Below are 14,164 nucleotides of genomic sequence, written 5' to 3' on the forward strand. Positions count from 1 at the left end.
GGGTTTTACCACCGGGGATCTACCGGAGTGAAGTCCGAATACACTTACGATTTTTGGCAACCTTGTTCAAAATTATTAGTTGGGCGCCAGGTGATGTAACAATCACCAAATAAACAATTATCGAAATCGGCTCAGGGTGGCAGATCGGGGAAAGGTCAAGCACTTAAGATTACGATAAATAATTGATCAGAATTAAACAAATAATCAGTCGTATTTTAATTAAACAAAATCGTTGATCAGTATCACAAATCAAAAGTAATCGGTTACAAAAAAAGTAATAAATTGCTGTAGTCGACTTGACTCGATATAAACAAATTATAAAAAAAAAACGTCGTCGATCAAAACAAAATCAGTTCTTTGCTCAAGGAAAACACAGCTGGTTCACGAAATTAAAATAAAATAGTTTTATTGTCCGGAGACACACATTCAGCGGAAGTATTAAAGAAATACTTGACGGGTGACGTCAGAGTATTCTAACACGGCGAGGTGACAAGACTGCTGTTGCGAATGAGACGCGGATAATTCGTAATTCTCAGAATTGCTCGATTGAAATAAAATAAAATATAAAATAATATTTTTTTCGGTAACGCGTTAAATTGCACGATCATATAATTTTTACGCGTAATTAATTATTTAATTATTACACGAACGTGTTTCACTTGTTCAATACTAAAGTCACATATACACTTTGTTCAATATCGCGCCGATGCTTCGGCTTGTTCACAGTTGTCGGTTTATTGTTCACTCGGAATTTACTTGTCGGTCACTTTTATTAATCGTTGATCAATAATTTAATTGTTCTGAGATCGGAATCGAAACTGTTCGGTTGGTCGGAGTCGAATTGTTCTTTTTAGTCGCGAATCGAATTAATCAAAAACGTGGCCGTTCAGTTCGAAGTATCCAACGGATCTCTCGTGACAATCAATGCGTCGAGTCGATTGCTTGGTCAAAGTCGGAATCTTTGCTCATAGGTGTCACTCGGATTGGCTCACCGGATAACTATTTATTTTATTCAAATAATATTGAACCACGGGTCGATGTCGAATTTCCTCATATTACAATATATATAAACAGAACAATAGAATCGTACTGGCAATGGCAATAGCAATAGCTCGCGCGATGTCGTTATATAGCTGAATTATTTCCCTTAGTACTTTCAGCTTACTCTATATGTTCTTACTTAATGTATCATCTTATTGATGATTATGAATTACTTATTTTATTGAATTTTTTTATTGTTTTTATGCGTAATGTAACATTTATATCAAATTTTATTCATACATTGTAAAAAGAGTGGTATTCCAGTGGACTTATTTTAACACCAATTTAGTGGTAAAATGGACTCACACCGGTGTAGTGGTACTAATCTATTGATGTTGAAACGTACATGCAGAGTAAATTAACTCCGTTCGAAGTATGAGTGTGAATATGAGTGTTTTGAAATCTAAAAAATAAAAAAAAATTATAAGAATAATCTGTTAGAATTTAAAAAGTATCGTTAATTGACATAAAAAACATTTTATTATCTATAAAATAAACAATGTTACTTTTATTGAACTGAACAAATTGAATAAATTTTAAATCACTTATCGAATTAATTATTTGGAATCAATATAATCATCATTTTTATTATAACTCCGATGGCCTTCATGAAAAAATAACTGATTTAAAGATGATAAACTAATCATTCATGAATTTCTTCTATTTTTCTTGTTGATTTAGATTGCTCATACTCTATACAATACCATTAACATGTCATTGTGGACAAGTATTCTTTGGATTTTTCCGTAAGTTGGTAAATTTTCGTGTCATTAATTTTTGAAACAATAAATTTTTTTTTTGTCTTTGAAATACAATTTGAACACCTGTGTTATTGTAACACCGTTTTGGGAGTTAAATTCAACATCCATAACCTTGACACTGGAATAGCGTGGACTTACACTGGCGTTTTTTTTTTATAGTGTAAGTATGTAATTTGATGTGGATGAAAAATTTGAGCAATTTGATCAGTTTAATAAAAATGACTTAGTTTAACTTATAGGTAATAATAGTATCTTATACTCTCTTAACATAAATCAGTGAAAAATTAGAGATATTTTCATAATTTCTACAAGTACAGCTGTTACTCACTTCTTAATTTGTGAATTTCACAATTTCACAAGTCAAATCTCACTAATAAATTTGATGCTACAATTTTCCCTAGCAGATTAAGGATTTTCACGGATGAAGTAGTGAAATTGTCAAACACCCTGGTCATGTTTGGTCATGTCTTATCATGCTTAATCATACGTAGTTACGTACAATCCTTTCCTGAACATTCATGATTGATGCAAGAGTATTCGCACTATTAATACACGGTCATGCATGATCATGAATAGTAATGCATGATCATCTGTGACTTCTTGTCTTTCGTATTTAATATCAAATGAATTCTAGCGTTGATCATAAATAATCATATATATATATATATATATATATATATATATATATATATATATATATATATATATTAGGGTGCTTTTATTTTTGCGACTGTTTTTTTTTTCGCTTCCATCCCGAAATTTTGTTGGAAATACCCTCAAAAAAATTCCCTGCGAGTTTGATTCCTTAATATTAATATTAAGTACTCGACCGCAGCGTGTGAAGATTTCCCATTTAAAATACACGTAAACTTGGGTTTTTATTTTTTAAACTTCTATAACTCCACGGCATTTTATGATATCATTTCGCCCAAAGTCGGGATTTTCTCAGAATTGAATGCTCTACAAAAGTGGCCGAGGTCGCGAAATCGTAACTCATACGGGTGGGGTAGTACGGACCTCTAAACCGAATTTTTTCATAGAATTCTTGTTTTTTCTCTCAACAACAAGACCTACAGAAAAAATGTAAATGACAATTTTATAGGAAAGGGCCCTAGGGGTATAAGCATGGTGAATTTGCCCCCGAAAGGTATCAGCTTGATACTGCGGGGATTTTTAGGTACTAATAAGATATTAAGATCCTGAGAGTTTCAGCTTTTGAAACCAATCGGTCTTCGAGAAAAAGCCAAATATGTAAAAATCAGATAAAATGAATATTCTCAGAGACTATTTTATCGATTGACTTATACTCGGGATATGTTTTGGGGGTCGATAGTAGCTCCTCGGAAAAAAATTGGGAGCTTGATCGGTCGACAACAACCTCGAAAAAAATTACTTTTTAGTTTTAATTTCGACTTTTCACGATGTTACGGTTCTGGTACAATTATGAAATAATTTTTTTTGGATTCCTCATCCAATTTCCTATAGACTTAAGTGCTTTTAAAATTTTTAAAAAAGGTACGCCGTATAGAAAAAAAAATAAAAACCACTTTTTAATTAATTATGTAGTTTTTTTTTGCAGTAATATTAAAATTATTTTCAAATTGTCGCTTTTAGTCATTGAATATGGTATGTTATCGACTCGGTCGTCTTATGTGCAAAAAGATCCGCACGACCGACGCGCCCACTGGCGTATTTGGTCATATATACAACAGCTGACAAAAGTGTTGTTTATGATCTGAATCTGAGAGATTGTCTGTTCACATTTTATTTATTAAGCTAATAAAATGACTCCAAATAAAAAAATGATAAGTGTTGCATTTGCTCAAAAATAGTAAAGAAAGTTCCGGGAACTCCTCAAACTTTATTAACAGAACAAGACATTGATGAGTTTTCTGCAGTATTTGATGGTGAATTTTTTACTGGTGATATTGTTTGTGGTAAATGTCGTGTAGAGATGTATAAAAAAAGAAAAGTTGAACCAGTGGTTTTTGATGCTGAAGATGGATCTGAATCTATCGTTAGTGGAATGTTAGAACGAACGGAGTCTAGTCTGTCACACATGACATTGTCTCAGTCAAGTTCAGATGATCCTTCTTTTAGAGTCAACATTACTCCTACCGATTGTACAGAGTACGTTGAGATTCGTATGAAAAGAACTATTCCAACTCATCGATACTGTTGTCTTTGCGGTAATACTAGTGACTTAATTATTATTTCTCAAAAAGCCCAAATGCAGTCATTCATTAAGCGACGAGTCTTCATACCAGATGGAAATCGATGCTGTCAAAATCATTTAATAAAGAAACGATTTTATGATGAATCTCTAAGTTTGATCAGAGTTTATTCTACAGACGTTCAAAAAAATGGCTGGCAGCGAAAAAAATTGCCGTTTCAAACAATTTCATCTGAAACTCTTGAAGACTTTCCAGAAATGACAGAAAATGATCTGCATATGTTTTTCACTGGTTCCTATTAATTGAAACAGGCTGTTTCCTATTTAGCAGAAATGGTTGATGAAACAGGTAATCTCATTATTCAATATGTGAAAGAACAGTCAAATATACTCAAAATTCAAGTTCAATCCAGACACATTAATAGAAAGGTTTATAGATGTTTTATTGAGTATAAAAAAAATGCTATTGGTCCAAAAAGCATATTGAGGCATAGTTGTGAGTGTGCAAATGGTCTGAGAACAATTGGATGTTGCTCTCATGTTGCTGCTATTGTTTACTATTTATCACACGGGAGATATTTAACAAAGATTTTAAGGCCTGCTGAAATACTTAGCAAATTATTTGATACAGTATTTCAACTGTGATTGAAGAGGATAGTGATGAAGACTGATAAAATATGATTATACATTTTTTTCCTCAAGTATATCTTTCATTTGTTGTTATGTATTTATAATTTACAAACTAAAATCTATTTCTTGTTTTATATGTGTATAATGTTTATAATATTTTAGTTGATATTATATAATATGACAAAATTTAACTGCTGATGCAGAGATTATTCTTGCAAATAACATTCAAGAACATATACAAACTAGAAAAATAATGATTCACACTTTAAACATGTAAATAAAGTAAATATTTGCTTAAAAAGTGGTTTTTATTTTTTTTTCTATATGGCGTACCTTTTTTAAAAATTTTAAAAGCACTTAAGTCTATAGGAAATTGGATGAGGAATCCAAAAAAAATTATTTCATAATTGTACCAGAACCGTAACATCGTGAAAAGTCGAAATTAAAACTAAAAAGTAATTTTTTTCGAGGTTGTTGTCGACCGATCAAGCTCCCAATTTTTTTCCGAGGAGCTACTATCGACCCCCAAAACATATCCCGAGTATAAGTCAATCGATAAAATAGTCTCTGAGAATATTCATTTTATCTGATTTTTACATATTTGGCTTTTTCTCGAAGACCGATTGGTTTCAAAAGCTGAAACTCTCAGGATCTTAATATCTTATTAGTACCTAAAAATCCCCGCAGTATCAAGCCGATACCTTTCGGGGGCAAATTCACCATGCTTATACCCCTAGGGCTTTTGTGAATATATTTTATAATATAGATTCCAAGTGCGTGTAATAATTTAAACGAATTCAGTGATTAAATTATTAGTGTTGTGAAAATATTTCTATCAATTTGTATTAAAGTGCGAGTCTTAGTAATTACGCGTGTGATAAAAATACAAAATAATAGTGATCGAAACATCAAACGACGGATAGTCTTATTTTGTTTAAAACAGGAAGAAGTAAAGACGGTAAAAATTTTCATAGAACTGATTGAGAAGTTCAAATTGAACTTGTGGACAAATTACAATTGGGAAAGGATAAATTTGGTGATGTATCATTATTTAATAATAATCATAGTTAGATGAAATTTAAAAAAGAAAAAAAAGTACAAATTAGCTAAAAATATCATGATATTTAACCGCTCTTTTGTTTTGTAATCGATTGACGTAATTAATAAACCGGGTATATTTAATGATTTTTTGTTAAAGAACAATAGATACAAAAATTTTGTATAGATAGTCATTTTTGAAAGATTTTATCTGGGCTATAAAATACCTCAAGTATTTATCGAGTTAATCAATATAGTTTTATACGGATGAATAGGAAAGTTTTATGAAACTCCTGAGATAACTATCATGAGTTGAATTAAAAAAAAAAAAAAAAAAAAAAAAAAAAAAAAAAAGAAAAGTCGTTATTAACGGAAATAATTAAAAATTTATTTACTTCAATGCGATTAGGAGGGTTCTTATGAAATTGAAAATAGGCTAAATAACGTAGTTTATAAAATTAGAAAAATACCGAATGAAAATATAAAATCATGCATGTAAATCGTCATATACCATATTGTGATAAATAAGAGGAAATAAAATAGAAGTCCGGCTGGGAACCTGAACGATCTCAGTGTAGACGTTGTAAAGGGTTCCCGGGATTCTGTAGTCAGTTAGTAAGTCTAGGATATCTTGCAAACAGATAGAATTGAAGTTATCTGAACGACTGCTAAAGACTGGTATAGTCCTTAGAAGAAATCTGGCAGTGGACCCTGAATAGCCCCACTGTAGACGTTGCTGAAGAGTTCCCGTGATTCTGAAAGAAGTCTGGCTGAGGGCTCTGAACGATCTTAGTGGTAACGTTATTCGAGGGATTCCCGGGATTCTATAAGGACTGGAAATGTTCTGGGTTTGAGTATATTAGCTGAAGGGAAGTCTGGCTGTGGGCCCTGAACGATTAATCGTTGCGGGGTTCCCGGGATTCCTCAGTCATTGATCGGAGGCTGGATATTTCTTTTGATCTAAGTGAGCTCAACGAAGATCAAAAGTTTGATTCTGAGGACTTATCAATGGCTAAGAGCAACCTGACTGGAGCTTTGGGATCCATCCGGAGTTGACACAGTCGACATTTCTCTTTTGTTGATGGCCACGACTTCTGAGAGATAGGTGGATGCCCTGGAGAGTTTCCGAGGAGCTTTTAGGAAAAAAATGAAATTCGTTGCAACGTGTGTTATTCAGAATCATTGGTATGTTAGCTCGAGATAACATATCGGAGAATGGTCTGGATGAATCGAACGGCAGAACATTGAGCATTTAAGATCGAAATTATTAAATCGATCACGATAATGAAAGTTTTAAATTAACAACTGATAAATAATAGAATGTAACGATAAAATACGTTTAAGTATAAAATTTAATAAAATGTTGGTGATACTCGTTTTGTTTGTTTATTATGTACAGATAATATTTCCAATTTCATTGGGGAAGGAGAGAAGAAGTCAATTTCTAGTCCCTCAAGGAGGAGAGGAAGGAGTTCCTGTTCGCATCCCGTACCTGATCCCATTCCTATTGAAGGTCCATTCAATCAAGATGAGGGTTGCATTTTTAATTAATTTATTTTAATTCGTTGAATAGGAAAATAGAGTCACGTGCACTGATTAACTTATTTTTTTTATTATAAATTCTTAGCTCAATTAAACTATAGACTACTTTTTTATTTTTTTATTATCTTTGCGTTAGCCTACAGGGTTGTTTTTTTGACTATGGTGTTTTTTTTCCCTGTAGGGTGATAGATAGGGTGTGTTGGGACCATAGCGGAATCGAACGAAGATTGCAAATGGTTTTAATTTTAATTAAGTTCGATTCTTCCAACACAATTTTTATCGGGACGATAATTTATTGAGAAGGGGGTAGTGTAACGAATGTGAAACTGATCTTTAAAATATTTGAATAGCTAGAAAACAAATGCCTTCTTCTCTTGTTTTATAGATACGCGACAAAAGTCAGTCAGTCTTATATTGACAGTTTAACAGCAAACATTGTATTTCAATAAACTATATATTGCTCTTGCTTTCTTTTACTGCTGTTAATTGTGGTGTTGTTATTTCTAATATAAGTGTGTTATCATTGTAGTGTATAAGTGATATTAATTTAAGATACCAATAACTACAATATATATGCGGAAAATATATGCAAACTTATATGAGTTATCTATGTCACATATATAAAAATACATGTTACTTATATGAAATATATATTCCGATGTATTTTTTTTGCGCCAAAATATATTCAAGTTATATAAAAAAATATATGTTTTGATAAACGTAAAATATATTCTTACGCATTTAATTAAGTATATTTAGACATTTATATAAAAATATAAAGGACATATATGCATACATACAAGTACATATATATGCCCACATAGATGCGTATATGTCAACATATATGCAGACATATATGTCTACTTATATACAGACACATATGTCTACTTATATACAGACATATATGTCAACATATATACAGACATATATGTCTAGATGGGGCATTCCATGTCAAATCACCGATTCACTGCGTTTTGGTCCCAAAACATTTAATCCCCGACAATTCATCCTCGACAATTCATCCCCGCGACGATTCATGACAATGACAACTTACACTAAGACAAATAATACCCGATATTTTATCTGTCGGACAATTGATACTTCAATAAAAATATTAAATACAATAAACCAATTATAAATATTTTTAATTACAAACAATTTATTATTTTTATTATTATTATTGTTGTTGTTTAAATTAAATCATCGGTTTAATAAACTTAAAATTACATAATATTCGGATGATGGAAAAAATTACAGATAATTTTTCTCATGGATTTGATGTGCTTAATAATACATGGTGGCCACATTTTGAAAAACCTGGAAATGTCAGGGAATCATAAATATACTGGAAAAGTCAGGGAAATGTCAGAAAATTTCGTCACAAACCTGGAAAAATTTTCACTTTCTTTCTTTTGACTGAAAAAATCCGACAAATTTAGTCTTCTGTCAAAATTGTTCAAAAAGTGACGCGGCGCGAATGCGGTTGTAAAACCATCTTGAAAAAAAATTAGTAGAAATTGATTCCAATAGCGAAAAAATGAAGCAGTTAGAATTATCAAGGCTGTTAGAAAAAAAAGTCTTAGTAGAAACCAATCGCCAGGATCTTCAAGCTATTAACATCTATATTGACAAGTTAAAAAACTAAAAATCTTGAATGCATACATAAGTAATGAACTAATTAGAAATAAGTTTTACTATATTTATTATTTCGTATTTGATTAATACTTTATTAATATTCTATGAAATATACTTATTTATGAAATGTATTCTATTGAAAATGAAAAATTTATTTATATTTTATTATAGAGTAAGTTATATAAAATCATAGATTTCAAATCAAAAATCAAAAATTATTCATTTAATAAATAAAAAAAAAACAATGAACCTTAACTAGTAATAACAAAAAGTTTCATTTAACGACAATGATTAATTATTGATTCAACTGATTTATACCATTATATTTTAAATTAAATAAATATTTTCAATGATTTGATATTACTACACATAGTCAGGGAATTTTTGAATTGTTTGACTGTAATACCTGGAAAAGTCGGGGAATTTCAATCTCAAATTTCTGTGACCACCATGTAATAGTACAAATATTGATTAAAATAAAAATTTATTAGAAATAATTATTAATATACGGTAGATTGTCGTGGAAGATGGCATACGGTGAGCAGTCGATAGCATGAACTGAGAATCGAACCTAGACTATGTCGGTATCGCGCTGAGTGCTCTACCAGTTGAGATATCCAGTACTATACTATATTCCGTTCAATTTGATCTAAAATTGTCTATAAGGCCATCTATATTTTTCTGAGATTATCTATAAATTGTCTTATTGAGAAAGTTAATTGTAGGTTTAGATTTCTCTATATTAAGAAATTGGGAATTTTCTTCCGAAAAAATCAATCCTTGCCCCTAATACACTTTACGGTTGTTTTTGTCCAATTTTATTCAACTTCTGAGCTTTTAAATACAATCCAAAAAAACTTCAGCGCAAAGTCATAAAAAATAAGCCAAATTTAGAAATTTTTGTATTTTCAATCGAGAAAAAAAAATATAATGGAAAGTCGGCACAAAATAGGAATAGTGGGGTTAAATACTGTCTTGGTTGAAGATTTTTTTGAGACCTAAAAATCGAGAAGCGAAAGTTTCGGACTTCGAAAAAATAACGGTTTTATTGAAAAAACTGAAATATTTCATATATCGTGACTTCCGAGAAATTTTTCGTATTTTTTCTGAAAACTACATTTAAAAACAAAAATTTTGAAAAAAAAAAGTGCCGAAAGATTTATTTGTGAGAAAGTTATAGCAATTTAATAAAAAAGAGCGATTTTTTTCAAAAATTCGTAACTTTTTTTGGGTTGGGTAAAAAAATCTGAAAAAATCCAGACAAATGTCTTTGGTAGGATACAAAATGATAAAAAAGTTTCAGCGAAATCGAATGGGGTCAGGTCAAAACTTCGGTGATTTGGCATGGAATGCCCCATATGTATTATATAGTTTTAATTTTATGTAAGCATTTATGGTTTCAACTATGCATACATTTATCTGAAAATTTAGTTGACATAATTTTTTTTTGCGCACATATATGTTATATATGTGACATATATGTTGCATATAATTATTTACATATATACTTTTCTATGTGGGATTTTGTATATTATTGCTCGGCCCGATGAAAAAAGATTTTGTCTAATCATATATGATCATGCATAATTGTCTATATATGATCAGATCCAAAAATTAACCAGGTCTGATCATTCATAACTTGGTCTGTTTATACATGATCATATATGATTATATATTATATGGCGTCTCGTTCTCAGGATTATATAACGTAGTACCGCTGTTTGTACTGCGATGTCACCACAAATTCAGAGTATGTAAAAAGAAAGAGAGCCACTGGTGGCCCTTTATAGGCTTGTGAAGAACATGGCAGGAGACCATGAAACTACAGTAGTTTTGTTTTGTTGTTTTGTTTTGTTTACGTTTATTATTTTTTTTGTTTCGTATGATTACGATGATTACTATTACGATTACTATCGTTATGATAATTAATTACATTTATTAATATTGGTAATTCTGTCATTATGATTAAATGATGCTTTACAAATTATTTGTTAGTTACTTGCGAATATTATTATAAACATGTATTATTTTTATTGATTTATTATTTCCGGGATTAAAATTATTATCAGCGACGGTTCAGTTTAAATAAATGTTGAACGTCGAGAGTTCGCCACCGCTGCGATAGAGGGCTGACAAGGTCGACGTTGGTTCGCTTGCGGCAACTACCGTCGAACTGATAAAAGCGAATTAGTGAGCCGATAATTTTTGTTCTAAAGAAGAACAAAAATCGAGTTTATGCAAAGTATTATCTACTTAAATGTTATAAATTAATACTCATTTACATTTTCATTCTAAGTCCGAAGAAAACTTAGAATAGAAAATAATTTATGATAAATACCTTTTCACAATAAATTAAATTTTCTGTCATGGGCCTAAGTCCCGGCGAGAATTTGTACGAAGATATAATTTATTGTGAAAAGGTATGAATTGTCTGAATGAAAATAAATATTTCACAGCGAAAATTTAGCGAGACTTAGAATGAATCGGTGAATTTTCGAAGTTCCACGGCACCCGATAGGTGGCGATGTTGGGCAAATAATTTTCGGTGACAGATCAATCAGGTTGAGGTGATAAAGCCGAAAAATTATCCACCGTTGGGCAACTTTTTCTCTGGGTTTAATTCCTCGACGGGAGCCTTCTAGTCGAGAAATTAAAGAGGGTCCACTCTACCTGGCGCGGACTACAACACAGGTAAGTGAGCCGTTTCACCCACGACGAAAAGGCGACTCCCCACCCGGAGGCCTTCAGCCAAACGGTGGTAGGCAATCACAACCGAGTAGGTGGGGGCGAGGTGGATGTTATTCACTCTCCCCTCGGGTAACGCGGAATAGGGCCGGCGGGGCGGCACTAGCTACCCGTCAGGAAACGGGGACAGAGGGCCGAGAAGGGGAGGTTAGCAACGCGATTTGTACCGACGGCGGAGAATTGTAACGCCGTGTATGAGTGGGTTTTCTTTCTCTGTTTATTGTAATCGTACTACTGTTATATTTTTTTTTTTGTTTTAAAATAAAGAGGTTTTGGTAATTTACTTATAGTTTACTTCTGCACAATAGTTTACCCTCGTCAGAATCCTGGACTCCGGCGAGCTTCACTCGAGCTGGGGGTAAGATTTGTTTATAATAAATTAATTAATAAAAAAAAATACCCGTTACAAATTTTGGCGCTCGAACAGGGACAGAGTTTAGCTTTCGGGTAACGGGGTAGTAGTTTAGTAAACCGCGACGCGATCGGCTATTTCAAACGGAGTAGAATAAAAATTTTATTTTGAGAATGGCAGCGCGAGCAACGGCGGGTTCCCAAACGTGGCTTTGGTCCTTACGAAAATCCGACGTGATTGAGGAATTGAAGAAGTACAACGTGTCAGTCGAATCAAGGGCGACATTATCGGAGTTACGGATTTTACTGAGAGCCCAGCTAAATAAATCCAAGGTCGCGAACGCGGGACGAGAGGGAATATACGACAAACTGTTGAGTGATCTCGATCGGTCCGAGATAGAATTAGATGATACTGAGGAAGGGATCGAGTCAGAGGAGGAACAACGGACACTAGACGATGATCAGTCTCACGGGGACGCTCAAGCAAAAGCAACCCGCGAACAAGAAACTAGAGAAGCTGAGTTACGTCGGCAAGTCGAGGGCGAAGTTCGAGAAGAGATGGAAAAACAGGAAAGAGAGAGGTTGGAGCGCGAAGAGCGAGAAAGGCGCCGAGTTGAGCGCGAAAAACGTGAACTCGAGGAATTAAGAGCACGGGAACAAGAGGTACGAGAGAGAGAAGCACGTGAGCAAAGAGAAAGAGAGGAACTTGAGGCCCGAGAACGAGAGATGAGAGTCCAAGAAGAGCAGGAAAGACGTGGACGTGAGGAACGCGCTGAGAGAGAAAGAATGATGCGTGAAACACGCGAGCGGGAAGAACAAGAACTACGAGAAAGACTAAGACGCGAGATTAGGGAACAAATAAGGCAAGAGATAGACGCAAGAAGGGTACAAGAGGTACGAGAAAGACCGGCACCAGAGCAAGAAGAACAGGAGAGACGGGAGCGAGAACTGCGAGAAGAGCGGGAAAGACGCGAGCACGAGCAAAGGGAACGAGAAGACCGTGAGATACGAGAACGCTTGAGACGAGAAATCACAGAACAAATTCGACGGGAAATAGAATTAGAAAGACAAGCCAATCAGGCAGTAGTGAATCCGGGCCCGATTTATCCAGCGGCAGTGCCAAGAGAGACCGACGAATTCCGATCGAGAGACGTGGTACGCAAGTGGGGTGTTACCTTCAACGGCGAGCGCGATGTTTTAGATTTCATCGAGCGTATCGACGAGTTGACTGAAAGTTACGGGTTCCAGAAGGACAAACTAGTCCACTGTATTCCCATGCTTCTCCGCGATAAAGCCATACACTGGTATCGAAACAACAAGAGGGACTGGATATCGTGGGAAGACTTTACATCAGATTTAAAATCTTTCTTCTTACCACCGGGCCGGGAGATCGAACTCGAAGAACAAATTCGGAACCGGGTGCAGAGAGAGACGGAGATAGCAAAAGAGTATGCGACAAGCTTGCAGACCCTGATGCGTCGACACGGTCAGATGACTTCCCAGGCCAAGTTAGCGCGATTGTACCAAAATTTAAGACCTGAATACCGTCGGTATATCAAGCGAACCGAGTTCACCAACGTTCCAGAACTGTTGCAACTGGCAGGCGAGTTCGAACAGCTCGTGGTTCAAGAAAGCGGGCAATCACCGTCGAGTAGTAAGCCAGCAGCGGGGAAAACTAATACCGGAAAGTCGGCTACAGGAAAAACTACGAAACCAGGCGCGGCGTTAGAAATTTTTGAGTACGATTGGAGAGAACATTGTTGGCGCTGTCGGCAAAAAGGCCACCGACAACCCCAATGCACGAACCCACGAGTGAAATTTTGCTCGCGGTGCGGTAAAATGGGCACGTGGACCCGTGATTGCTGCCCGTGGCAGGGAAACGCCGCGAGGGTCGACACCAGCTCCCAGAGTCGACCCGGGGACCGTCAAGACTTACGAACATCGGGAGCCGAGACTCAGACAAACAAAAGGGGCAACACCGTGACGACGGCTGCGTCGGAGCCCGGCAGCAGTACAACCCCTCGACAGTAAGAACAGGAGATAACCGCCCTTTTGCCAAAATTAAACTTGGTGGAAAGGATATACACGCGTTAATGGATACTGGCGCGACAGCTTCAGTAATCTCGCCAGCCACATGGACCTTCGTACAAAATAACGGGCTATTTGAGAAGTACGATCCAACGCCGATACGAGGATCAAGCTTAGGAAGCCACGTAGTGCAAACTACTGGCACAGCGTGGATCGCGAT

General features: G+C 34.7%; 1 protein-coding gene across 1 annotated transcript; it reads left to right on the forward strand.

Moving 5' to 3' along the window:
• The first annotated feature begins 12,090 nt into the window (after window positions 1-12,090).
• LOC130673417 (trichohyalin-like) lies at window positions 12,091-13,947 on the forward strand. The gene has a single exon (XM_057478408.1). It carries the CDS (start codon window positions 12,091-12,093, stop codon window positions 13,945-13,947), a length of 1,857 nt encoding a protein of 618 aa, XP_057334391.1.
• Window positions 13,948-14,164: the final 217 nt, after the last annotated feature.

The sequence above is a fragment of the Microplitis mediator genome, chromosome 8, assembly GCF_029852145.1.
Source record: "Microplitis mediator isolate UGA2020A chromosome 8, iyMicMedi2.1, whole genome shotgun sequence".
NCBI lineage: Eukaryota > Metazoa > Arthropoda > Insecta > Hymenoptera > Braconidae > Microplitis > Microplitis mediator.

What these genes read in the sequence shown, in the direction of transcription:
- LOC130673417 (XM_057478408.1), top strand. Translation starts at nt 12,091, where the DNA reads ATGGCAGCGCGAGCAACGGCGGGTTCCCAAACGTGGCTTTGGTCCTTA.